The sequence below is a fragment of the Haemorhous mexicanus genome, chromosome 22, assembly GCF_027477595.1.
Source record: "Haemorhous mexicanus isolate bHaeMex1 chromosome 22, bHaeMex1.pri, whole genome shotgun sequence".
NCBI classification, from domain to species: domain Eukaryota; kingdom Metazoa; phylum Chordata; class Aves; order Passeriformes; family Fringillidae; genus Haemorhous; species Haemorhous mexicanus.
Genome location: NC_082362.1, coordinates 6893534 through 6920330, shown reverse-complemented (window position 1 = coordinate 6920330; position 26797 = coordinate 6893534). Strand labels below are relative to the sequence as shown.

Genomic DNA, 26797 nt, shown 5'->3' with positions numbered 1-26797 from the left:
TCCAGCAAGGCTGCTCTTCCCCTGCTATTTTGGGTGATGCTGCTCAAGCCCAAGGTGGAAAGAGCTGGCTCAGCCTCAGGATCCTGTGCCAGCAGCAGGGCTGGTGCTGTCCTCGCTCCGGATGTCAACACCACGTCCCATCTCCCAAATGGAGGAAGCACCAATCCCACCGATCCCCCTGTGCCATCCCTGCGGAGCAGCATCACCATGGAAACCCACAGCCCGGCAATCAGAGGGGGGACACTTTTAGGAGTATTATTTTTACTGATGACAAATGGTGAAGGCTCGCTGCTGACAGAGGAGATGAGCCCATTCCTGGGCATCGCCTGCTTTCCCCGTGGCCGGTTTTTCTCTGCTTTTCCTGCTGGGGGCAGGTGCTGATGGGGCAGCAGTGGCTCTGCCTGGGTGTTGAGTGCGGGCAGGGCTAGCGGCAGATGCAGGACGGGAAGATGCGGGGGGCAATCTTCTTTGCACAGATTAGGATTGAGGGTTATTAAGTGGAAAATGCTCCATTTGGTGTAGAAAGCTCCTTTTCCTTTTGAACAGCATATGTGCCCGCTGGCTGCTTGCTTCCCGGTGGTGTTGGCACAGCGGCTCGGAGCCGGCACGGCAGCTTGGAGCCCGCCCAGCTTTGGTGAGCAGCTTTTAGCGATGCTCCTGCCTGGGCCGGGAGAGCCGTGACCGCTCTGGTGGCTCACAGCGCCAAAAGCTGGTTCCCGTCACGGCCGTGTCTCTCATGGCCAGCGGGATGAGGTGGCAGCGAGTTTTGGCCCTGGAGAGGTGATGGCACAGCAGGTCCGCGGAGGTCCAGCCCATCCCAACAGATCCCGTGTGTGGGGAGGGCGCGGTGCTGGAGCCGGAGGGTGTCAGAGGTGCTCCACGTGCTCCCGAGGTCCCGGCATCGCCATCACCCGGGGAGGATGCAGCCGCTGTTTACTGGGGAGGGAATTTGGCTGCCGCTGCTCTGGCAGGGCTCCTTACGGAGCAGCCCTGCAAGCGGAGGGGAGGTGCCAGCAGCTCCGCCAGCCCCGTGTGCCGCACTTGGGAACCGCTTTCTATTTTTTTTTTCCAGCTGCATTTGCACCAGCGTTTGCATTGGTTTGCTCGGGGAAACCCCATCCCCGTGACAGCGGGACCCCCACGGTGCCACCCGAGGGGTGCAAAGCCCGTCCTTGGGCACGGAGAATGTCACCCGGCTTTTTTTGGCCCGAGGTGACCTGGGTGAGGATCTTGTCCATGAGACCTTCACCCAGCTGGGTATCCATGTGCATTTGGTAGGTGCTCGCACCGGGCAGATCCCTTCTGATCCCCGCGGGGGGAAGGCAGAGGGGGACAAAAGCTGCCGGCTGCATCCGCTGCCAGCTCCTGCCTCCCTCCTTCCCTCCCCGCTGCCTGCAAATTCGGCATCCCATCGGGTGCTGGATACAGCCACCCTGCGGGAGGCACACCCGAGCCAGCAGAGGGGCCGGGATGATCCCCCCTCGGCAGGGATATGCCGGGGTGTTTGTGCTAACAAGCCCGGCGTATTATAATTTCAATGGAATTTAAAAAACAAAATAGTCCTCAGACAAACGACTCTGCAGTGCCTCTGCCAGGGCCTAAGATCTGCTGCTATCTATTTTTTAATAATTGAGGGTAATAAATATGTATTTCTTTCTCCTTTCTCTCCGTACGCCGCAGCTTGTCAGCTCCCTGCGTCTCTCCTCTGATCAGACCCCATCTTTGCCGCGCGGAAAGGAAAAGAAAGGGGAAAAAAAAGAAAGAGAGGGGAGAGAGGGAAAAAAAAAAAAAAGACTCTTTAAGCAAAAAGGATTAAAGCCTTGAAAGTAGGTCTGCCCGAGCTACTCGGCTCCTCCTGCTCCCTGCCAGCCGCATACAGGGCCAGGGACAGGAGGAGCATCCCCAGGTGGTGGAATCCGTCCCCGCGGGGTGTTTTTGGGTGCAGAGCCCGGCTGGGCAGCGGCAAATCCCCCGGGGAACGGGGCAGTGGCTGGGCAGAGCCGCCGGGTAACTTGGCACACCGCTGCTCCGAGCCAGTTCTGCTTCGGTGGCAGATATTCCCCGGCTCATTATTCCCTCTGGTTTTCAGATGGAGATGTTGGCTCGAAGATGTGGAGGGGGTTTGGCAGTGGGGCTGAGCCCGGGCCAGGCTCCGGGACTCCCCCGGCCTCGGGATGCTGGGGCGGAGGAGGCGCTGGTGTGAAGGAGGCGGCTATTTATAGCTTCCCTCGGCTTTTGTTCCTTTTCCAGTAGAGCTCCTCTCGAAATAGAAACAGTGCCGACTGCGTGGCCGCTCCCGGGGCCCAGCCTGGATGCGGGGGGCACCTCTCGGCTCGGGGTGGGGGGATACCCCGAGCTATGAGATGCTTTTACCTTGGGCATCCCCCCCATCCCGCATCCCTCGAGACGGGGCTGGTGTGGGATGGGGAGTGGAAGCTGCCCCACTGCTCTCCCCGTGTTCTGGTGATGCCCATCCCGACCCTGAAGGGGGTGAATGGCTCTGAGGGGAGCATCTCTGTAGGGTGACAGCTCTGGGTGTCCCTTGGGAGAGCAGGTGAATCCCTCGGGAAATCCCTGACAGGGTCTGTCCCCGTTTTCTAGCTCAGTCGTTTCCTCTGCTTTTCCCTCCCAGCATCCAACAGCACCCCCTTGCTCCCCCCACCCCCCCCCCCCCCACTCCATCTCTGATCAATATAGCTGGGAAAAACAAAACAAAACAAAGTAAATATTTAATACGATCCAGGGAGCCACAGCGAGCGCTCCCCCCGTCTGTCTCCTCCAGCAGCCGCTCGCAGCAGCTCCCCGGCCCTAATGAGCCTGAGTGCAACAGGGATCGATGGCAGAGGCAACCTCTGCACAGGGGTCAGCTCTGCCACATCCCCTGTGCTGCCCCGGGGCTCAGGCTTGGCCCTCTGCACCCCCCAGGGCTGCCCGCTCTCCTCATCCTCTTCCTCGTGCCCCATTTTTCCTCTCCTGCATCCCTTTTGTCATTTCCAGTTGTAGGAGGGATGAAGGCTCTGCTGCTCCATCACAGCCACAGGGGACATGAGCTGTGGCAGGCATCAGCCCTGGGCTGGGGGCCTCCTTGGGGTGTGGGATGGGGTGTGTGTAGGGCTGGATCCAACGTGGGATGAGTGGAGCAGATCCCTTATGGATGGAGGTGGGAGCCTTAGGGAGACTCCAAATAACTTTAGAGCTGGTGCTGGCTTTTTAACCAGTGCCAAGACAGTGTGTTTGTGGTGGGACCAGTTCCTCCTCCTCCTCCTCCTCTCACCCCCTCAGCTGCATCCCCTGCTGTCCTCCAGAGACCCCAGGTGCTGACAGAGTTTGGGAAGTGCCAGTGCCAGATAACTGGCAGGCTGGTCCTGGCAGAGCCAGCGGAGAACCTGCCTCATTGCACTCTTGCTCTGCATGTTTTCTGAGTCTGGATGGTCCCTGTCACCCCAACACCAATGGAGCTGCCAGATTTCCTGTCACCCTGACCCAGCTGCCCTGCACTAGATGGTCCCTGTTGTGCCCACCACCCATAGGAGAGGGACCAAGCTTTGCCCCCAGCCAGGCATTCCCTCAGCTGGACCTGTGCATCCCTGTGCAGCCTCATCCTGCCCTGGTGTCCCAGCAGGATGCAGAGGTGGCACACAGGAGGCAGAAACCAGGAGGGGCACCAGGCTCTGTTCCTCTGCCACCACAAGGCTTTGCAAATTGTTTTTCCACGGAAAAGTCAGTTGTCCTTGGTAACACCTGGGATGAACCCAGAGCTGAATTCCATCCCTGGGATGTGATGAGAGGGATGCCCACGCTGCCTGATGCCCCTCATCCTGCACTGCCAGGCCTCCAGCACTGCAAACCCTCAGCCAGGCTGTGCCCAGGGATGGGAATTGCAGTTACAGCTGGAAAACAACCCAGTGTGCCCCGAGCACAGGGCTGGGAATGTGCATCTCCTGCCTCCCAGGTGATGCTGCTGAGCATCCTCCTGCAGCTCAGGGTGTCCCAGCTGGCAGAGGGCTGCAGAGGTGCCAGGGCAGGGCTCCCCCTGGGAAGGGCAGCAGCAGGAGCAGGAGCTGGGACAGCGGTGCAGGTCCTGCGTCACAGATGCAGCTTGTGGCAAAGTGCCGAGGAAGTTTTGCAGCAGCATTAGAAAATGTTGACATGTTTTTTGAAACAATTTCAGATCTGATATCTGCGCCAGATTGAGTTTGTAACCAGCTTTATTGTTTAAGCCTGCTGGGATTTCATCAAAGGCGTCTGCTGTTTACCCAGAACCATTTCATTGGAGAAAACAGCAAACAGACCTGCATTTCTATCTGATTTCACTTTTTCCTTTTCCTCCTGAATTTAAGTGCTTGTGAAAAGCATGGCTGATAAGGCAGAGCGGTGTGGATAAATCCCGAGGACTGGCGGTGGATGCTCTACCAGCTGCTCCAGCTTTATTAATAGACTGAAGGCAGTTGCTGGACCAGCTGCTGGGTGCCAGCCTGGAGCCAGGCACCCGCCTCGGGGGCAGCTGGATGTCCCCAGATGGTTTTGGGATCTCCATCCCGGCAGGCTGAGCCGAGTCATGACTCCTCAGGATGCCCAAGGCTGGGAAGAGGATCCACGCAGAGCTTTTTTAGTGCTTTCAGTGTGAATTCAGATTTAAACTGTGAGGGAGCCAATGGCTGTCCCTCCCCAGGGAGTGACCCCAGCAGGCAATGTGCTCTGTCACTCCCTGACAAGCCAGGCCAAGGCAATGCAGCCTCGGGAAGCAGAGAAGGATGAAGGAGAAACCAAACGAGAAAGGGGCTTGGTGTAAACTGCATCAATCCTTCTCTCACATCCCCGGGGAATCCAGTGGCTGCCAGCCTGGCTCTGTCTTTTGCCCATTGCTGACCTTGGAAACACACTGGAGAGGAGGATTTGGGGCTTGAGACAGAGCCCAAGTGGCTTTTACAAGGAGCTGACCCGGGGGCTGCAGCCCCCTCTGTCACTGACTGCTTTGCTCCAGGCATCTTCCCATGGCTGCCTCCTGGTCACCCATCACCAGCATTGTTTTCTCCAGGCATCTACCTCACTTGGGGATGGCCTTGGTGGCTGTTCCCACTTTTCTTGGCTTTTGGGACAGACACACAACAGGCTGGGATTGGTGGAGTACATCCTACTGCCTTTCCTGGAGTCCCTTTGGCATCTCCCAGCTGTGCCAGATGCTGGCACTCCCTGGGCAGGTTCTGCCAGTGGCACCTTGCTGGCACTCCGAGGGCTTGTCCTGCTCATCAATCACACCTGCATAGTGACAATGTAATTTTTATCTCCAGTTGTTTATTTCTCAGACAGAACTACTTGTAAATTCTGAGAAGAATATATATCCCTGTGCATGACAGACCCAGCACATGGCGATTAATCTGCCCTCTTAAGACCTGAATACAAAAGTGTCCCAATGTCACTCCTAGATGGGGTGTCAAGCCCTGGGGCAGCACTTTGGGGATATGCAGGGACCTGGTGGCAGAACGTGCCCAGGTCCATGTGATGCTTCCCAAATACTTATTGCACTTCCTACCAGCTCCTGTGGTCCCTGACTGATATTCCAGCTCTCCAGTCTCAGGCTCCAGCTCCTCTTTTTGGAAGGTTTATGCAAATAGACCTTTTTTTTTTTTTTTTTTTTTTTTTTTTAATTCCTCGCCGCTGCTGCTCTGCTGTGCCCCAGATAGCAGAAGTGCTGAGGACAGGTGTTTGCGTCAGGTCCTGCGGCACCCGCGTCCCGCCCGGCCGAGGGGAGGAGGGACCGAGGGGATGCCCCGGGGGGAAAGGGGCAGGGAGCAGCCGGCAGAGGCCGAGGATGGAGAGGGGAATCTCCTTTAATGGCTGCACTGCGCTAGTGAGGATGGGCATTGATGGCAGTGCAGGTCTACCCAAGCCCAAGCATGGCTCTGTCCCCAGGACAGGCACTGGGGTGTCAATTTGGGCTCTGCAGCATCCCACAGCCCCACTGGCAACACCCTCTGTGTCACAAAGCCTCTTATTTACAACGTCCTGCTCGGGAGCATCTGGGAAGCGAAGCGCGTCATTTCCAGGGAGAGCAAAAAATGCTGCATATTTCAGTGTCTTTTGAATTTTTTAGGTTTCCCTGAACTGTGCTAATGGGTTGGTGGTGGCGGGGGGGAGGTGAGGGCCCAGCCCAGCTCCCGGCCTGCCTTGCTGCTCCGCCACGCGGCCATCACTGCATTGCTGCTCTTAAAATATTCAGTGCTGTTGGCCACAATTTCACAGCGGGTCAAAGCACGCCGAGCCAGCAAGAAGGAGGGAAAGTGTGACAACGAGATTAACCCCGGCCCGGCAGGCCCCGGCCGTGCTCGGCAGGCTGAGCACGATGTGCTGCAGCCACCTCGTCCCAGGGGACCAGCAGAGAGTCCAGAGGGGCCACGACACCCAAAATCCCTCTGGTTGCCCAGTCTTGCTGAGTTGGTGGCATCACCTCTGCAAAGTGGTGAAGGGACATGGAGAGCATCCAGAGTCCTGCTGGGAGCACTGAGCATCCCCTCCTCCTCCAAGCTGCTGCAAAGCAGGAGCCTGGCGATGCAGGGGGATGGAGAGCTGAGGATTCCCCCAGCTCCTGGGGATGTTGCTGAAGAGCCCTCAGTGCTTTTCACCCCAAGAGGTTGTGGTTCCCAGGCCTTGCACAGCCATCAGTCGGTGCACACAGTGGAACAGCAGATTTACAATGCAAAAGAGCAGCTGCTTGAGCCCTGTTTGCTGACAGGGATTTAGTAATCCTGTCGTCAGCCCTGAGTTTGCTCTCGGAGTCCCTGGCTGCGGCTGCCAGGCTTTTCTAAGAAAACTTCTGAGGCTGGGGGAAAGAGGTGAAGCAAAGCACATGGTCTGTGCCCACTGTGCAAGGAGCATGGTGGGTGGTGTCTGTGATTCTGTGTGGAGCCTGGGGTGGATGAGGGATTCTGCCACAGGGAGAAGGTGTATTCCAGGCTCAGTCCTGGGAGCCAAGTGTTGTTCAGAAGCTGGAGACCCCTAGGAACTGCCTCTTGCATGGGCTGGGCTGCACACCCTTGGGCTGCGGTACCCTGTGTGGCCAGGTTGGCTGAGGCTTGCTCTTGTGTCTCCTGCACTTTTCCTTGGATTCTTGGTGGCGTGCCACGACTCCAGAGCTCTCCACCAGCAGCACGGATGGCTGCGCACGCAGGCGTGGTGTCACCTGCAGGAAGTGCTGCAGCTGATGGATGCTCTCCTGGGCTTTTAAGGGCATTGTGGCTGATTTATCAGGGTGTCTCCAGGGGTCACAGTCATGCCACAGGTCTCCACGGACAAGAGGTGGCCGCTGGGTTGGGTGCTCTGGCAAGGAACTGGCAGCACTGTGACCATCCTGCTGTCCCAGGCAGTCACCTCCAACCTGAAGGCAACCAGCCCTGTGTGACAGCTCTGTCACTGCCTGATCCCCAGACACACCCACTCATCCCCAAAATCACGCTTCCCAAGGGTGCAGGGGAGTGTTGGTGTCTCTGCCAGGCTTGGGGCTGGAGCAGCAGTGCCCTCCTTGAGCCAGCCCCGTGGTCGCCCTCCCGCACCCTGTGCCGGCGGCTGGCCAAGCTCTTCTCCCTAATTCTCCTTCATCCCTGTTAATGTTCCACCAGATGTTCTCATTATCCATTTAAACATATAATCCTCCCCCGAATCCTGCTAAGCTCCTGGCCTCCCCAGTACCTCATGGCAGTGCGTTCCACAGGTTAATTATGCATTTTTAATTAATCACCAAGCAGAGAATGACCCATGAATAAGGGATATGAAGATCCTTCAGCTGGGAATAGTTGGCAAATTGTCCCCAGGCGGGGCCACGCTGGTGTCATGGTCTCCTTGAATAACAAGAGTAGCTCTAAAAATTCCCGATTTGTGGATCTGACATGACTGGAGGTTGTGACAGAGCTGTTCCTGTGTGGATGGGACCCCTCCTGTGCCTCATGTCCCCCTCCAAATGGGGAGGAACCACATCCCCACCAGAGCTGTCTGTGTCCCACCTGGAAGTGATGGAGCAAGCGCAGAGAGGAGGAGGAGTGAGGCAGGGAGGGGGAAAAAAAAATCACACGTTGTTTTAAAAAGGCATTTTTGAGTGAATGCTGAATAGGGTTTGGGAAAATTGCCTTAAAGGCCTGTTCTCTGCAGGGACGGAGCTTTTCATGGAGCAGGAGTATTCTGAAACTTAATTGCACATTTGCACGGGCTAGTGTTTTTATTTCTCTCAGGTCTCCGAGGTGGTCTTTGAAGATTGCTGTCTCTCTGTAATGGTTTTCTTTATCTCAAATAAATTCCGCACACCTGCGAGGTGGAGCTGCTTGAAAGAAATTATGTCGGAATTGGCTCTCGATTTAATAAATCTGCAAATGGAACTGGGATGCAGAGAGGCAAGGCGGTTGGTGGGGCTGGCTGCATCTCCTCCCTGCTCCCCACCCCTCCTCTCCCTTCCCTTCTCCACCAGCCTGCTCTCAGCCTCCCCGTGGGCCGGGCTGAGTGTGGGGCTGAGCAAAGGGAGTCAAGATCCTGCCTTTTCCCCCTGCCAGCCGCTGCTGGCACATCTGAGGGGGCTCCAGCTGAATGTCTGGCAGCACAGACCCCTCTAATGCCCACCTGGCTGCCTCCCCCAGGAACGTGCAACCCTGGCACGGACCCATCTGTGCTTCCAAAAGCTGCCATTAAGATCCCTAGATCTAAAGATTGAGATGATGGAGATGATACTACCAGCTGAATGCTCAAGGGGTATTCCCAAGGAATGTCCTCAGGACCCTCCTTCAAGGAAGTTTGATGCCATTATCATTCAGGCTTCACTTGGGAGCTGTGGCTTGCCCCGGCAGCTCCTCCGGCAGCCGCCCATCACATGCTGTTTCTCCTTCTCCAGGAATCAGTTCCGCGGATCCCCGGCTCACCAGGGGATGTTTAGCCAGCGCTCCATTTTGGAAGCAGCTCGAAGCACGGGAGAAAAGCCTGCGGCAGGGCTGTGTGCCGCTGCAGCAGGCAGACACAAATCCCCGGGCAGCGTGCGCCGGGCAGCCCCGGCCGTCAGGCGGAGAGGGATGGGCGGCCGCCGGAGTACACAGACAGGTTAATGGCAGCCGTGGATGCTGCACAATTGGATTTCACCTCCCCGATTCTTAAGGAATCAGCAGCTCTCCCTTGCTCAGAAATCCGGCCGTCCCCCTCCTCCCGTGAGCCTCGGGATGAGCTGTCACCCGTGGAGAGCTCACCAAGGGCCATCCCAAAGCCTCCCTGCCCTCACCGGGCTCCCCAGACACCAGGACGCCCGCAGAGGCCGTGCCACCTCCTGTGCGAGCCCCGGCTGCTCGGGCTGCAGGTGAACAAGGCGCCGGGAGGTTTTATTGCATTGCTGGATTTTGTTCCACCCTGTTATTGGCCACGATTGAATTTGCTGCCGCGGAGGCAGGAGCCGGCGCAGCCGGAGCTCCCTCGCCGCCCGCGCCGCTCCGCTGGGACCGTGACCTTGTCTGGGTGCCTCTCTCAGCCCTCGGCTCGGGAATTCGGAGCTGGGCGTTCCTCTGCCTCCCACTGAGCATCCCCGCGTGGTCCCGCTCCCCTGCCTGAGCCAAATCCTTGCTCTGCTCCACTTTCAAGCGTTTTTCCAAGCGTTGACCTTGGAAATACTTTCAGGGAAAGCATCTGCCTTCCCAGCTCTCTCCTCTCTTTCCTACCTGATTATGCCCCTCTGTCCTCATCTCCCTGGGTAGCTGCTGAGGTTTCAATGCTGTGGGCATCACCACAGTGCCTGAACCCCTGTGCAAAACATTCCCAAGTTTTAGTCACACTCGCTGGTTCATGGTGTCAGCTGGGAAACAGCATCTCACCTTCCTCCTGCCCTGCTCTTGCACTTACGTAAAAAACACCTCAGTTTCCTGAAAATGTAGTTTCGTGGCTCATTTTCTCTTCGCATGGAAAGCTGTGTGGCAGCAGAGCTGGCAACATCCCACCTTTCAGTGCAGGTGGCCTTGGATCAGAGCAATCCTGTGTGGCGGCACCGATGCCACACCAGCACAGGACCAGACCCCAGCCCTTAACAGCGACACGGAGCCATTCCCAAAGCATTGGGAAATGCAGCTGTGAGGGGTCAGTGGGCAGAGCCATCCAGGAAGGCTGTGGAAGCCTCGTTCTCTCTGTGGTGACAGCAAGAGCTCTTCTCCCCCCCCAGCTGCACCGTCGCCTGTGCCCTGTGATTGAATTAGGGGGCTGTACCCACCCCCTCCCCTCTCAGCCCCGTCCCTGCCGCGCCGGGCTCAGAGGCTGAACTCGAGAGCCATAATTGAATAAGTCTCAGGCAGACAGTGCTCCCATAGCCGTCGGGATCTCTCGCCTCTTCCCTGCCCAGCCGTGCACTGATTGATGCTCCCAGGTGGTGGCTGGGATTTTGCCTGGGATTTGTGGTCTTTTCCCAGAGCAGGAAGCTTGTGGGGTGAGCTGGGAGCAGGAGAGGGGTCATGCAGGCTGGGGGTGAGCTTGGTGCTCATGCTTCACTAGGCTGACCCTTTATGTGAGGAGGAAGGAGAGATGGGGGGCAGAGGGACCCCACTCCTTACAGCAGCTGCTGCTCTCAGGCTACCTGGGCACAAGGAGTTAAAAGTTGCAATTAGCAAAGTGCTGACGGTGGAAAGGTGGGGTGGAAGCAAGCGGCACTAAATGAATCCTGAAAGGTTATTCCAATAAGCAGCAGCACAGTTTCCAGCTGCGCTCACTTTCCTGGGAGCTGGGAACAAGGGAAGGGATCCAGGATGAGAGACACCAGGTGGGATGAGGGATGCTGCTGGAGGATGCTCAGGTGCCAGCAATGCCTGCTGGAGTGGAAAATACGGCAGGGGAATTAAAGCAGGAGGGGGAGAGGCCACCACATCCCAGAGATGCTCTCCCAGGGGTGTGGTGGGTGAGTCCTGCCCGTTCTGTGCCCCAGTGGCTTTTCCACATGGTCCAAACCCTGCCACAGGCGTGGAGCCCCGTGTGCACTGGTTTGGGAGTGGTGTGAGCCAGGCTGCTGGGGCAGGGAGTCCTTGGAGTGTGGAGAGTGGTCTGTGAGCCACGGCGGGGGCTGCAGGGAGGAGCATCCCGGGAAAGGCGTTGTTCTTCCAGCTGAGCACACAGGAGCCAGCCGTGGCCTCTCCCTGCCAGACGTGGCTGTTCCAGCTCTCTGCTGGTGCAACACCACGAGCTATTATTAGACTCCAATTTTCTGTGGGTGGCTCTGAACTCCCCAGTGCCTCCAGCAGCTCGACAGATGCCAGGATCTGCTGGCACTGGTGGGGACAAGGGTCCCTGGTGAGTTCAGAGGGGCATGGGTGGCACTGAGGGGTGGCAGAGCCCCCCCAGCACAGGGACATGGAGAGCTGAGCACCACAGCCTGGTCTGGAGCTGCAGAGCAAAAGGCAGTTAGTTGTCTAATGAGAGGTTTGGCTGATGAGGAGGGCACAGAGCCCCTGGAAACACTCCTTGGGCCAGTGGTAGGTGAGAGACATGCTGCCCCAACAGAGACGTGGTCTTCAGGGCTCTGCACCTCAAAGCACATCTGGATTTCACAGCATCACTCCAAAATGGAACCACAGCCTCCCCATCACTGCCATCCTTGGCAGGAGGCACGTGGGAGCACAAAAGGGTTGTGGCACACCCACAGGACAGCCCATCCCATGCCAGAGGAGGGCTGGGGCTGGGGTGACATGGCATCTCCTTGCTCCCACCCTCTCCCAGCCTGGTTTCCAAGCAGGAGTGTTTAAATGCCTTTTATGTTGTGACTCAAATGATGAAAGGCCTGAAAATGGGACTAACAAAGACGAGTTGTACTTCAGAATAAAAAACCCATGAAAGCAGCAGATGCTGTCATAGGAATAAATTGTATCAACAGCGATCAGATGGGAAGTGAAAAGTCAGAATGGAGTTGTTCTGTCTTTCACGCTTCCAGTGAAAATTTCTGGGTCCATGAATTTAGCCAGAATCAGGTAGGATGAAAGACTTTGTCTGACAAAGCATTTCAAAGGATCTGGGAACCTCCAGAGATGTGGCCACTTGGACAGGGAAATGGGGCCCCTCAGTTTTAATGAGCATTTCAGTTGCCTTCCTTTATCCTTCTGCCAAGATCTTATTTTTGTTTTCTTTTCTTTTCCCTTAAAACTGCCGATTTGCACTCTTTGCAATTTGTTTTGACTTTGCAAAACATGCATTTGAGCCACACAACACGAGGAGGAGGGTAGAACATCCCCATCACTCCTTCCAGCCCAACCTGTTGCTCCTCACCATAAACCCCTCCTTGCTGTGGCCAGCCCAGATGTTTCAGCACCACCAACCTTCTTCATCTTCCCAGCCCTGCAATGATTTCCCATCTCCCCATCTCCCATTTCCACAGTGACAGGATCCTACACAGGCTGTAATTAATAGAAATTAGACTGTCAGGACCTTGCAGCCCCATCCCATAATTACTTGGCCTTGCTGTGTTGGAGGCACAGGATCGGCGGCGGGCTCGAGAGCAGCCGGTGCTGGGAACATATCCCGTTATCAAGCTATTTTTATTAAGCTTTTAATGCAGGCATTTGCGTGGTGCTGGGGGATGTGCAGCATCTCCACAAAGTCCACTCCCAGAGGGATGTTCAGGGGGATATTTTGGGATGGAATACCGGCACTGGAGCTAGACAAAGCAGGATATTAGCAGAGCGCCGTGTCCTCACCACGTTCATCGCTTGCGCATTAATTCCCAGCACCCAACTGCTCCAAACATTCCGATTCCAGGGGCTGGCAAAGCGTTGCTGCTCAGTGCTCAGGTCCCCCACATCCCCACACACCCCAAGAGCTGTGTGGGAGAGTGACAATGCCCAATATCCAACTGGGCACATGGCATTTCCTACCGGCTCATTAAGCCTCCGAACGGCCCCGGATGCCGGCCAGAGGAGCGGCACAGCTCAGCTCTTCACACTGCTCTGCTTTTATCACTGCCTTTTTCATGAGCTGGTAAAAAGTTCAGTGCAAAGCACAGGAGAGGTCTCTGAAAGGCAGCCGTGCTCATGACCCAGCATGCTGGCTCCAGTGGGGATGGGGTTTTGCTGGAATCTGTAGTGTTCACTCAGCTGCTGACCCGCAGGGATGTTCACTTGGAGGGCTCGTGGCATCGCCCTGAGAGGAGACCAAGGGCACAGGGAAAGGTGCTGCTGCCCTTTTTGGGTGTGGGAGAGAGACCTGAGGCTGTGGGCTGGGCTCCAAATGACGCCAACACTTCTTTTTTGGTTGGCGGGAAGAAAATGTGACAGAGCCGGCAGCTTTGATGCCTGCCTGTCCGTCTCCTTCCCCCCTGCTGCAGGCAGAATGATGTGCTGCTGAATGAGGAAGAAGGTACACGACAGGCTCCAATTTGCCCTCTTCTCCACCAAACACAAGGACATCCAGTAAATCTCAGATGCAGAGAGGCTGAAAAGGGATGATGAAAGAGAGCCCATGAGGCACGGTACAGAATTTGCCTGTGGATCTCGGTGGCACAGGGCACTGCTGGGGTCGGGACCTTGGCAGGATCACAAGTTTATAGGACTAATGCCCTCCCTATTAGCTGTGCTTGCATGAAACCATCTTTGCCTCCCTGTGTTGGGCTGCTGCCCACTCCCAACTCCAGCCAGGTAAAGATCCATCCAGCACATCCCTGCTTTTCCACAGCCTCCAGTTTTTCCATCTCCTGTGGATGTGTGCTGGATGGGGCAGCCAAGCGTGCACTGAGAGCCCGGGCAGCTGTCACTTTGCTCTTCCATCTCATATTTGCTCAGTTTTGGCTGTATTTCTGATCCTAAAGAAACCCTCCGTAGCTCCTGGCCAGCTGCTGGCAGGGAACGGGGCTGGTGAATCTGCTTTCTCTACACATGAGCTTGTTCAGCGTTTGATACCGATCTGGCTGGTGCTCAGCTGGGGTGGGTTTTGTCATTTCATCTGCAATTGTTTTGCTGTAAAGCACCTCGAAGGGTTCACTCCCCGGCTGTTTTACAAAGGACATCGTTCTTATTACTGCTGTGAATGAACTGCTTTGCATTTCTGTGAATGGGAAGGAAAACTTGTCACCTCAGGACAAAAAGGGAGTGGAAGTATCTGATGATCCCCTGAGACGCCTCAGACAATCCACTAAGCTCGAGTCATCTTCCTGTATTTCTTTCCTCGGGGGCAATTGGAATTATTAGTCCCTTCTTAAGGACCTCGAGATCTCCCTGTCCTTTGCCAAATTCTATCCTGGCTTCACTGCAGGCTGCTGGCAAGTCCTGCCAGAGCCCTGTCCTGTGCTGGGGACCAGCCTGCTGCCTGCTGGGGGTCGGGGCAGCAGTGCCAATAGCTGGTGAAACTCCTGTCCACGCCTGGAATCCTGCTCAGGGTGTTCCCTGGTCCATGCTGTTCCCACCTGGAGAAGCAGGGGCATCCTGGTGTGCACTGACACCTCCAGCCACAGCAGGACCCAAGGATTTGACTCGTGCCTTTCCCTCCAGCATTCCTGCATTCCAAAAAGGTCCCAGTGGCTTTTGAGATGCACAGTGGGGTGAGGCACGGGGGCACAATAAACCCTGCAGCAGACCCAGGAAAAGAGGATGGTCTGTCTCCTCTGATGTCCAGGGACAGGACATGTGGGAGTGGTTGCACCGAGGGAGGTTTAGACTGGACATTAGGAAGCATTTCTTCCCTGAGAGGGTGGTCAGACCCTGGAACAGGTTTCCTGGAGAGGTGGCTGATGCCCCAAGCCTGTCAGTGTTCCAAAGACATTTGGACAGTGCCCTTAATAACAAGCTTTAGCTTTCTGGCAGATGGAGCAGATGACCATTGTAGGTCCCTTCCAACAGAAATATTCTATCCCATCCCATCCCAATGATCCCATCCCAAAGATTTGTCTCCAACTGCTACAAGCAGCAGCCCAGGCTCTGATTTCAACACTCTTCTCCCAAAGCTGAGGCACTGGGGTTGCTCCCTGTGCCTGCAGCCACAGGACCAGCAGCATCCCACTGCAGTTTTCCACCAAGGGCATCCCTGCCATGAAGGGTGTGCTCAGAACTGGGGTGAAGCAGAGCAGATTATACTGGGAAAACCCACTCTACACTCCCTCTGCTTCTGCCTGTGTTAGTCCTGAAAGAAGCATTTAAATTAAACAAGTTTCTACAGCCAAGTTTCAATCCCACAGCCACTTCCACCATTGACCTCCTTTTTTCCCCCTTTTTCTTTAGCTTGAGAGCAGGAGGAGGAGATGCAGACAGAGAGGAGTGCTAATTAAACAGGGAGTTCCACATTAGGGTACAAATCCTCTGGACTAGCACAAACCCTGCCAATTTCTGCATTTATTTATTATTTTTTCAGTACAATTGTAATTTCCAATGGTGCCTCCAGCACCAGGAGAGAGTTCAGGGGCTGCTCTTGGAGAGGATTAGCACGCTGGAAGCATTATTACTTTCCTTCACTGTGAATTCAGGAGTGATTCCCTGACGGCTGCACTCTATATAGAAGTGAATCGGTGCTAATTTGTTTTTGAGGATCACACATCCACCAACATGTGAAAGACAATCCTGCTTCTCGATGTATATTTTGAGCCAGTGCTACAGCAAACAACAGAAAATAAGCAAGCAGAGCAAGCCAGACCTCCCTCGCCCGGAAAGCCAGAGCAGGAGAAGAGCGGACTTTCATTGGTTTTTGTCTGTGTGAGTTGGTTCTGCATCTTTCCAGAAGTGTTTTGGGTTTTGGCCCTGCTGCCCATGGCAATGGAGAGCAGGGGTGTGGGCAGCTCTCACATGGAAAGCCTCAGGGACGCCGTGTTGGACGGGATGTCAGAGAGACTGAGCATAAAAGGCTCCTTATTTTTTCCTGTTCAATCATCCTCGAGTTTAACTGCAAGAGAGGAATAAATGAACTAATTGAATCTGTAACTATGGAGGGACTGGGCACCTGGCAGGGGAGCAGCAGCCCCACCACCCATGGCTCCTCTCTCTTTGTTTGTGTGATTCAGAGGGACGTGGTCTGTGGGGAGATATCAGAGCTGCCTGAAATGGAAGACAAAGCTATTGTTTCAAACAGAGTTATTGATTTTTACATTATTACACTATGAAATTTATGGTCTGGTTTCAAACTGCAATAGGAGTTAATGACCACCATCCAGAAACTTCCAGGTGACCTTGGCCTTGACTTGGGTGGGGGAAGGTGAGCAGCTCCAGTTACTAGGTCAGCAAATGTAAACTGGAGTTGCAGCACTCTAAAGGACTGGATTTTGGGGTGCTGCTGGCTCTGGGTCTCTGCCCTGAGCTTGAGCTCACAGCAAACCCCATTCTGGTTGACAGTCATGATAGAGTGGGGAAATTGGACCTTCTCAGCTCCAAACAAAAGTTGTTCCTGCTGTTAAGCCACGTTTTGCCCCCAGCCAGAAACACCATGATGTCCCCAGAGCTCCTGAGCAGGGGTCTCCATCCTCAGCTGACCTCCCAGCACAGCTTGGCTGCCCAAGAGTTTGCTCCTTTCAGTCTCAGCTGGAGAAATGCAAACCAAGGGGCTCTGGGATGGGTGAGGAGCACCCAGGGAGAGGAGGCAACACAGCCCAGAGCAGGAGAAGCCCTCTGAGAGGGGAGAGCAGAGGGCAGTGCCCAGAGCAGGCAGCTGCCTGCAAAGGCAGCCCATTCCTGATTCCAGCTCTCCCATCTCAGTCACAGGAGGAGGATTTGCTCTCAGAGTGACAAGAGGACATTTGTACCAGTTAACACACAAGATACTGGTGACACAGAAGGGTTTGCAAAGGCACTCCCCAGTCTACAGCCCTTTCCTGGCTTTCCTTTAAAAGGTACCTCCTGATGCATCTTCTGGCACCAGTCTCTTCCCAAAGCTTTCCTTAGCACTACTCCTTCCAAATTTCCTTGTATGCTTCTTCCTGTGGGAACAGTGTTTCCACTTGCCAGCCAAGGAAGGCAATTTCCAGCTGCTGGAGAAGGTTTTTTTTCCTTGTAGTGCCATCTCCCTGGAACATCCCTGATGCTGCACCCCGAGCTAAAGCCGTGTGAAGCCAGTAGCCTCCAAGCTCATCTTCTGCCTCGGAGGTCATAATTGCCATTAAATCACAGCTTGCCTAACCAAATTATGCAAAACCGAAATTATCTCCAATGATTTTTATGTTGCTGAAATGTTCCAGAACTGCCGGGGTGATGACTGGGGGATTGGGAGCAGCTGTCACTCCATCAGAAACCATAACTCCAAACAGCTGGGATCTGTCAGTTATTTATGACACCGGTCGCAAAAAAAAAAATAATAAAATGATGAAGGTGGATGGGTGGCTGCCACTCTCTGGCTGAAAAGCAGCTCGTGCAGAAAGCAAAGCCTCGTGTCCTGGTGCTGGGAGCTGCAGCTGATGTTTTGGGAGCAATCCCAGTGAGGATGCTCCTGCTGCAGGACCGTGGGGCAGCACCTAAGGGGCTTTGCACAGAGGCTGAAAGGGAGCTGCTGCTCGCTGGGGAATTTAGGCTTTGTGACAGTCAGCACGGGTGTGTTTATTTTATCCTCTGTGTTGCAAAAAAAAAAAAAAAAAAAAAAAGAAGAAGAAGAAGAATAAGAGGAAATAAACCCTGCAGCTGCTAAGCAGGGTCTGACACTGCTTTGTCGAACCGTCCCAGATCCTGAGTCTGGCTCTTGGCTCGTGCCCAGTTGCTTTTGCTACTCTGTCCTTGCCTTTCATCGTCCTTCACTTAGCTGATGAAATTGTGAGCGTTTGAGGCTGCTTTTTCTCCCTAAACAACAGTTTCTCTCTATGTGAACATCCAATTCTGAGGTCGTTCCCAAGTTTCAAAGTGTACTTTCCCCCCGGGGGTTGTAGTCATGTCTTTGTGCACCAGCTTGTTAGGGGTGGATTTTGAAAAATCCTTTGATAGATCCAGGGTGGGAACAGGACAGGAAAATCTCTGTGTAGAGCTCAGTGAGGTGCTGGTGTTAGAGCAGGTGTGAGTTTGGCCTCAAAGGAGGGTGAGTGATGAGGAAGCTTCTCCCTTTTTGATAATCCCAGCTGTGAGCAGATGCTTTGTCCCCACTTGTAGCGCACTCTGGTTAAGTATTATTATTTATATTATGTAGTAGCTATACATAGTGTTTTATGGCAGTAAAGATACATAAATCAGCAACCAGAAGACGAGGGCTTTGCTCTAAAGAGCTTATAAATCTAACAGCTTGAGCAGCCCCAGTAATGGACACAGTAAGCAGGCAGTCAAGTTGCATGTAGACATGAGCTAAGATGGGTCTCCCAAAGCAGATGGTGGGTTTAGGAGAGATTTGGAAGAGAAGCAACCTGCTCCATCCTCGAGAGCGGATTCTCCTGCTGGAGAATTAGACAGGCTCTGACCCACATAAGCTTGTCCGGGTGGAGAGGTGAAAATATCCATCTGGGAGAAGCAGCTCACCAAGAGGGGGTGCTGGGGTTTGTGGCAGGGCTGTCTTTTGGGGTTGTCCTGCAGGTGCATCCCCCACCAGGGACAAACCCATCCTTGTCCTAAGTCATGTCTTGGCCTCGAGTCTGAGCCTCCTAATGAAATTAAGTGGCATCATGTTCTAAAGAAACCGAGCCCCTGCCTGGCTCAGAGGTACAGTAAAGTGTTCTAAACCTTAAAAGCAAGAAAACTGCTGGGGCAGGTACACCTGGCTCTCTGGAGCAAGTGGCACTGCAGAGTCAAGAGTCCCTGCCGTGGGGGCAGAGAAGTGCTCCAACCCTTCAAACCATCTGTCTTTGATCCTGGGTATCAAACCAGGGGTTTTTGGTGGTTTTTTTTTCGAATTTCTTCCTGTGCTGGCACCGGCCTGGGAGGAACCTGGTCTGGGCTGGAGAGGGATGTGCAGTGTCTGGCTGATCATGCTGGCTCCGGGTGTCTGCATTCTTCTGGCTGCCTTCAGCTCCTGCACAAATTGAGGCTTCACGCTAAATGCATTACACTGTATAACAATTAATCCCGTGCTACATATAGAAAGTCCTTACTCATCAATAATGCATGTGGGAGGAGTGATTTTCACTCTCAGTAATAAGGCCAAGACAATGGAAACAAGCAGGTAATGGAGAACATTTATAAAGATGTTAATCTAATAATGAGTCTAATGCTGTTAAAAGTAAGACTGCAAACTGGACGCATCCAAAGATAAATTATTTCAAGCATTCATTAACTGATGCCTAATTAATGCCCAATTAGAGGGATGTTACATGGGAAATGGTTTGGACAGTCAGACGAATTCATTCCAATCACTGAAACCTCAGTCAGAGGCAGGAGGCAGCAGAAGGACTCGAGCAGAGGCCGGGTGACACAGCACATCAGTGGGAGAAAGGCAGCAGATAAACACCCCTTTGCTGGTTTTATCCATGTCAGCGGGGATTTGGTTTTACTCACTTCACCAGCAGGTTCCTGGAGGATTTTTCTGTGCTGCTTTTGAAGCTCTCCCTCCCCGGTGAGCTCTGACACTCGGGCTGGTGACCCTCCATGTGCCTCACAACCTCTACAAGATGAAGTTGAAAGGGCTGAGTCAGGAATAACAAGTTAGACAGGGTCATACTCTCAGGAGAGCTGGGCTGGGGCCTCTCGGGGGCTCCCATGGTGTTTTCCAGTCTGGGAAGCCCAATGAGACCCAAGTGCTCCTGGCTGTCACACCCCTGTGGGATTTAGCTGCTGGATATCCCAGTGCTGGTGTTACCAGCCTCAGGAGCTTCATGGCTCCATGACCTCTTTGCTTTTTGGGGATCTCATTCCCAGATTTAAACTGGGATCAGTCCCAGAGCATGCCAGGAGCAGCTTCTCACAGCACTAAGCAGGTTTTACAGGCTTGGAGGGAAGGCCTCCTTGATGAGACCACAGGCCTTGTGTGCATCCTCTGGGGAGTCCAGACCTTCAAGGAATCACAGATTGCTTTGGGTTGGAAGGGACCTTAAAAAACATCTAGGGCAGGGACACCTTCCACTAGGACCAAGTTGCTCCAAGCCCCATCCAGCCTGGCCTTGGACACTTCCAGGGATGGGGCAGCCACAGTTTTTCTGGTCAGCCTGTGCCAGGGCCTCACCCTGACAAGGAAAATTCCTTCATTATACCTAATGTAAAACTACTCCCTTTCCAAGTCCTGCTCCCCTCTTCACCCATTTTTTCTAAGCATCCATCCTTCTGTTTCCCCATTCTCCTTACTCCCAAGTTCCAACACGGAGAAAGACATCCTTGTCTTTTCTTCCCACCATCCTATTCTCGGGAAGCTGAGAGCCAGTAACAACCCCAGCCTATCCTCACCACCATCCCTGGCTGCAGGAATCCCATCTCTCTCTCCATAGGAGCTCCAGCCATTAACTCACAGCCTCCTGTTAATTAAGGAGATGGACTCAGTTCCCTCTGACCTTTACCTCCGGAGTTATCCCCGCAGGCAGCGAGCTGTTAAACGCTGCGTTCCCTTTCGGCAGGAGCCTCTACCTTGGCCATGCTCCAGGGAGGCCCGGGCTGCCTTGGTCCATCACCATGCATTGCTAACAGCCTCCTGTCATCACCATCCCTACACGTGAAATCCTGTATGCTCCCAGATCCCTGCCCAGCTCCACCTCCCGTCAGTAATCCCGTTAGCCTGGCAACTGTCGTGTCACGGAAGAGCGCATAAAACTGTTGTTTGGAAGCAATATGTAATCTTCCAACCTGCTGCGTGTAGCTGGGAGATGGTTTATTGATTCAGACCCTTGTGATTTGGTATTTGCAATAACAGACTCTGCATGTGGGAGATCGTCACAGCACTTGTGCCTGGCAGGGTTTTACTAATAAACATCAGACCTACGGAAGGCGCCGTGCTCCGGTGTCACCGAGGTAAGACGGGGGACGTGGAGCCGTCCCACCTTGGTGGAGCACATCCTCGAGTTAAAAAACCCAGCAGAACATATCTGCAAACACTGCTTTATCTCTCCCATCGGAGGATAATCGCAATATCCTCAGGACACCGCTGTTTCCCAGGCTGTGAGTGGCAGCCAGGGCTCCTGTTTTGGCAGGGAGCTCTGGGGAGTCAGCACGATGCTCCCACCAGCACAGCCACTCGCTCATGGTGCAGAGGCACGACAGCAAAGCCAAAATGCTACGGCAGTGACTTGGAGAATGTTCCTTTTCCTACACAGCCGTAGGAGTTGTCGCGAATTCAGCGTTCCCGACTCACCAGCCCTTTTTGGCAGTGGCGCAGGGATGAGACATCCCTCCTGGTAGCCCGTGCTTCGTTTCTGAAGGGCAGTGCCTGGAAGTCATCCCCCTCATTCCCATTCCCAGGCAAGGCTCCATCCCATGCTTTGGGCAGCGATGCTATTTTTTTCCCTATTAACCACCCAGTCAGCGATGACTGGCTCTTACTGGTGATTTATGGAGAGTCTGAATAACCCAGTTTATCTAAAATATGTGGCAACTTTGCCTCGAAAGGATGGGTCTAGATGGACGGGTCACCTGCTGTTAACTAAACAGCAATAGATCTCCATACCAGGGGAAAGGCAACAGCAACCACGCAGTTGTATTTCAAACACAATTAATAGGAATACAGTGAGGTTTTTGTGCCTCCAACTCGTATTAGACTGTAGGCACTGGAAAGAGGGACTGTCAAAGCCCAAGGGGTCCTGGCTCTTGGACTAGCTGGTGATAACGACGTGGAGTAATTAGAGATGAACTCCACTTCCACTCTCGTTTTTCAGATTAGTACAAGCTGAGTAGGACTCGTGGGCAGGATGGCACCGGCAGCTGTGTGCTGCTCCGCTGTTACTCCTTTTCCCTGCAAAGTCCAGAGGCAGAATTCATTAGACATGAGCAAATTTTGCGTGTAAGAGGAAAAAGCCAAATCTAGGAGGAAAATCTGAATGAGAAATGACAAGTCTGGTGCAATGAGTCTGAAAAGCCACTCGGCGCAGAAGGAATAGCCTGAAAGCAATCCTGGTGCGAGGAGTGGGAGAGAGACGGGAGCGGGGCGGCGAAACCCGAGCTCTGAGGAGCTGAGCAGAGGGAGGGGACGGTTCTGCCTCGTTCTCTGCTTCTCTGCTGCGAGAAAGCTCCAGTCACAGGCACATTCTGTAGCATTAGAGGATGCAATATGCTTTGCCACAGGACATCCATTTAAAAATATGCCTGAGCATCCCACTTCCAAACGGAGTTTTCGGCTCAGCCTTTTCCACCAACTGCTGACAACATATTTCCCTGTAAATCACTCGGGTTTCGGGGTGGATGGTGGTGTCTAACAACTGTAGTGAAAGGAGACGGTGGGGATGGGTCTGTGCCTTTGGGGGGAGTGGGATGCGCTGCACACGTGTAATTTTAGGTAGTTCGCTGGGAATTGCTGAATCTCTGCAGCTTTTCCTCTCCGATATGTGCAGGCGATTTAACAGATGCATTTCAAGAGGAGTGGGTACACCTGCGAGGGTTTGAATTTCCCCTGTTTGCTCTCACACCGCGGCGTTTCCTTGCCTGCAGGCAAAGGGGCTCTGCTGTCTGCTCTGCCAGCGTGAATTCTCACCGAGAAAGTTTCTCCTGCCCGTTCCGGGCTGGGAACACAACCAGGCGCCTGTTGCAGGCAGGGAGAGGAGGCAGGGAGTACTCCATACATCACGTTTTAGCTGCCGTGGGTGATGAGCCTACTCATCACAGCCGCGTGGGTAATTCATGAGCAGAGAGGAGGGCTGAGCTAATTGGGGGCGTTTTTCACCCGGAATAGTCTCCACAGCAGCGATGGGTGGGCGGGAGGTGCCCGGTTCCCGCTGACGCCGCTCTCCCCTCTCTCCGCACAGGGGGGTTTGCGGAGCTGCTGCTGGTGCTGCTGGGGCTGAAGGTGCCCGGTGCCCTGGGCTGCCCCACCGACTGCGTGTGCTACCCCTCCCCGATGACTGTCAGCTGCCAGGCTCACAACTTCGTCACCATCCCCGAGGGCATCCCCGAGGACAGCGAGAGGATCTTCCTCCAAAACAACCAGATCACCTTGCTGCTGCGGGGCCACTTCAGCCCTTCCATGGTCACCCTCTGGATCTACTCCAACAACATCACCTTCATCGACCCCAACACCTTCGACGGGTTCATCAACCTGGAAGAGCTGGACCTGGGGGACAACCGCTACTTAAGGGCTTTAGCTGCAGACACTTTCCAAGGGCTGGTGAAACTCCACGCCTTGTATCTGTACAAGTGCGGGCTGAGCTCTCTCCCCAGCGGGATTTTCGGTGGCCTCCACAACCTGCAATACCTTTACCTGCAAGACAACCACATTGAGTTCCTTCAGGATGATATTTTTGTTGACTTGGTTAACCTCAGCCATCTTTTTCTCCATGGAAACAAGCTCTGGAGCCTCCATCAGAACACGTTCAGGGGACTAATAAACCTGGATCGGCTGCTCATCCATCAAAATCAGCTGCAGTGGATTCATAGGCGGGCTTTTCATGACCTCCGAAGATTGACCACCCTTTTCCTGTTCAATAACAGCCTCTCGGAGCTGCAGGGGGACTGCCTGGCCCACCTGGGAGCCCTGGAGTTTCTCAGGCTGAACGGGAACCCATGGAGCTGCGACTGCAAAGCCCGTTCCCTCTGGGAATGGCTGCACAGGTTCAGAGGCTCCAGCTCCAGCGTCATCTGCGAGTCCCCCGAGCAGATGCACGGCAAGGACCTCAAGGTGCTAAGAGCAGAAGACTTTAGGAACTGTTCAGGGTCCGAGTCGCTCCACCAGATGAAAACACACACCTTCTCTACGGCGGACAGAGGAGCCTCCAAATCCCACCACCCTCACCATTCCTCCAAGGAGAAGGGGAAGGAGCGAGGGGCTGAGAACAGTTTGCACCAGCCCCCCGGCCCGCCCGGCTCCAGGCCGGGCTACCGCAAACCCGGCAAGAACTGCACCAGCCACAAAAGCCGCAACCGCACCTCCAAACCGGTGTCCTTGGGGCCGCGCAAACACGGGCAGGAGGTGCCAGACTATGTGCCTGATTATCAGCACAAATACAGCTTCGGGGCCATGCCCACGCTGTCCCCCAAGCGCAAGGGTAAGTGCACCCGGCGGACGCCCATCCGCCCGCCCAGCGGGGTCCAGCAGGCCGCCGGCTGCCCGGGGCTCAGGGCGTCGCTCCTGGTTTTTCTGGTGGTGTTGGCGGCCGTCATCCGCTGAGCCTCCCCAGCCCCGGCCGCGGACGGAGCGGAGCTGTACTGCCACCAATCTACAAAGGACCAGAGTTTCTTTTCTTCTTGTTTTTTTGTACGTGGCTCAGCGTTGGCCTGGCGAAGGGAAGAACGTTGTCTCGGCTTCTGAGGGTTGTCTCCGTGCCCGGCCGGACTGTGCCGAGCGCAGCGGGAGCAGATTAAAAGGCATTATCACACCTTGTCACAAACAGCCTAACCGAGCACCTACAACAATAACAACAAAAAAGCCAACCTTACAAAAAAAGCAGATAACAGGGATGGTAACCAATTCGTCGGTGACAGCACCCAGACAAATGGACTGTATCCATGCTCTTGTGAAATCCCGTTCGTTTGAGAGCGCTCCGAACGACCCCTCCAATTACCGAAAGGAACATAATTGCTGTAAAAACCATCACCGATTAAGCCTACACTGTTTCTCTCTGAAAGCGAGTGCAAGGACACTGATACCGATGTAATAAGGACATTTGGTTCTCCCACGTTTTAGCCCTTTTGGCTCCAAACCCAGAGGCCAAAGTTGGCTGGGAATCTCTTAGAAGACAATCTCAAACCCCTGAATATCTCAGGCATTACAGCAGAACAGGGCTTGCCTGCTGGGCTTGGAGTAGCCGACAACCAAAGGAAAGACTGATTAGAGGTGGAATTTAACAAAAAAAAAAAAAAAACAAACAAAAACAAAAACCAAACCCCAACAAACCCAACACGTAAAGAAATGAGGTACCTGCAGGAGGTGTGTTTTTTGTAACCATGTTCACACATCTGAGAAAAACACCCCAACAATTGCACAGGCTCCCCCTCTTCCCCTCAATTATCCATATGTATGTCTTACAATGTTTATAAACTATATGGAAACTGTATCTTCAGAACTAAGGATTGTATTATTGAATTTATAGCAGACCAGTATATGATTTTTTTTTTTTCCTTGAGAAAACAAACCGGCAGCAGTGCCTACAGATGCTGAAAGCCATCGGGCGGGCTCAGTTCATGCGGGGGAACCACAATGGACCAATGTTCTCAGCAATTCAGAGCACTAAACTTTGGGAGGGGTTGGGGGGTGGTTGTGTGTGATGCAGCAAAGTCCATACCCAGAGAGCCAAAATTCACCCTTACATCCTGATTTGTAACTGGTGGGAGAGAGAGAGAGAGAGAGAGATTAATTAGCCCAAATAAATAGAGCCATAGAGCTCTGTCTCCGGAGAGCACTCGAGGCCCCGGGGAGGAAAGGGGCTGGTTTTGGGGCTGGAGGCAGAGAGGGGCTTCCCAGCCGTGGCAGTGGCGTGAGGACCTTTATAGCTGGACTAAGGTTTTCACTGGGGCAGCAAGGAGCAGCTCCCAGGCTGCAGACAGACCTGACAGAGTCAGGAGGGGTTTTGTTTCTTAAAAGGAACAGATTCTGGAAGAGTCAGAGTAGGGGGAAGCTACAGCTTGTAGAGGGCCGGCGAGAAGCGCGGTGCCCGAGGTTTCTGGTCCATGGCAGGAGAGAGAAATCCGTGGTCCAAGAGAGCTGTACAAAGGGGGTTGTGGGGAGGTGGAGGAGAGGGAGCAGGGCACCCTGTTCCCCTCTTCCTGGGTTAAACCATGTGCTGGAGGGATGTGTTTGCTGGTCGGGGGCATGGCAGAGCCGGCAGCTCCACCGACGGCGGCCTGTGGGCTCGGGGGGTGCTGCCCAGATTCTGCAGTTGGTGTGAATTCCCTGTCAGCGTGGATGTGTGAGACCAAACAGACACTGAAGTTAATGAAACAAGGGAAATAAAAGTGATCTTGGACAAGAAAAGGCTTCTGTTCTTTGCATAACCATATCTCTGTGGTGGTGTTTCAAGCCTGTGGCTCAGGTGGGGGGCTGGAAATGGTGAAAAAAAACCAGCTGCAGTTTTCCATCAGACACACAATTGGCTCCAGGAAGGATGGGCCAGCTGGGGAAATCTGCTCTCCCAACCACTTTGGGGAAGAGGAGAGAGTATTTACTCAGTGGCAGATCCCTTGGAGGTATCTGGAAATGGAAAGGGAAACTCCCACTGAAAAGAGAAGCAGAAAATTCCCCGATGCACTTGTGTTTACAAGCAGCTGGATGCTGAGAGGGGGAAGCTGGAGGGGCACGGCCTCCTCTGTCCATCTTGCAAGCAAGGAAAGCCAGAGGCTTGGATGCTTCTCTTTTAAACACCCTTCTTGGGGAATAGCAAGAGTAATTCTGGGAGGAGAAAGGAAGAGGTTACTTCATCAAGCCCTCTGCCTTCCAGCTCCTACCCAAACTTTTCTGTCTACAGGGCTCTAAAGCTCCACTAAAGGGATGTCCAATGCAGCCAGAACAAATAATCCGTGGTCTGAAATAGCTCCCTCATGTCCTACTCTCTATAACCAATAGCAACTGAATGAGTCTGGCACTGTCCCTCAGAAGTGGAGCATGTTGTTATGTTGGTTATTTCGTTTCATACTCTGGAAATCAAAGCTCTCAGTGGGAGAATGAAGAAGAGAAGCACTTTATTAATTTTTTTTTAAGTCTGCGTGTAACTCCTGTAATATAGGAGTGAAATGTCAGCACAGGAGATGCTAATGTTTTATAAATGATTTGGGTGCAGCAGGCACGGTGGATAGTCTTTGAGATGAATTATATTAGAACAGACTACGCCTGGCTCAAAACCATAATTGTATTTTTAGTATCTTTT

The 26797-nt window shown here is 53.8% G+C and overlaps 1 protein-coding gene across 1 annotated transcript in view; it reads left to right on the top strand.

Moving 5' to 3' along the window:
• The window catches only part of RTN4RL1 (reticulon 4 receptor like 1), a 29559-nt gene extending 3651 nt beyond the window's left edge, over positions 1-25908 (top strand). The window contains exon 2 of the mRNA XM_059866091.1: positions 22748-25908. Within this exon, the coding sequence (XP_059722074.1) occupies positions 22748-24105 (1358 nt within the window). The 3' untranslated portion in view covers positions 24106-25908. The remainder of the gene's footprint in view (positions 1-22747) is intronic.
• Positions 25909-26797: the final 889 nt, after the last annotated feature.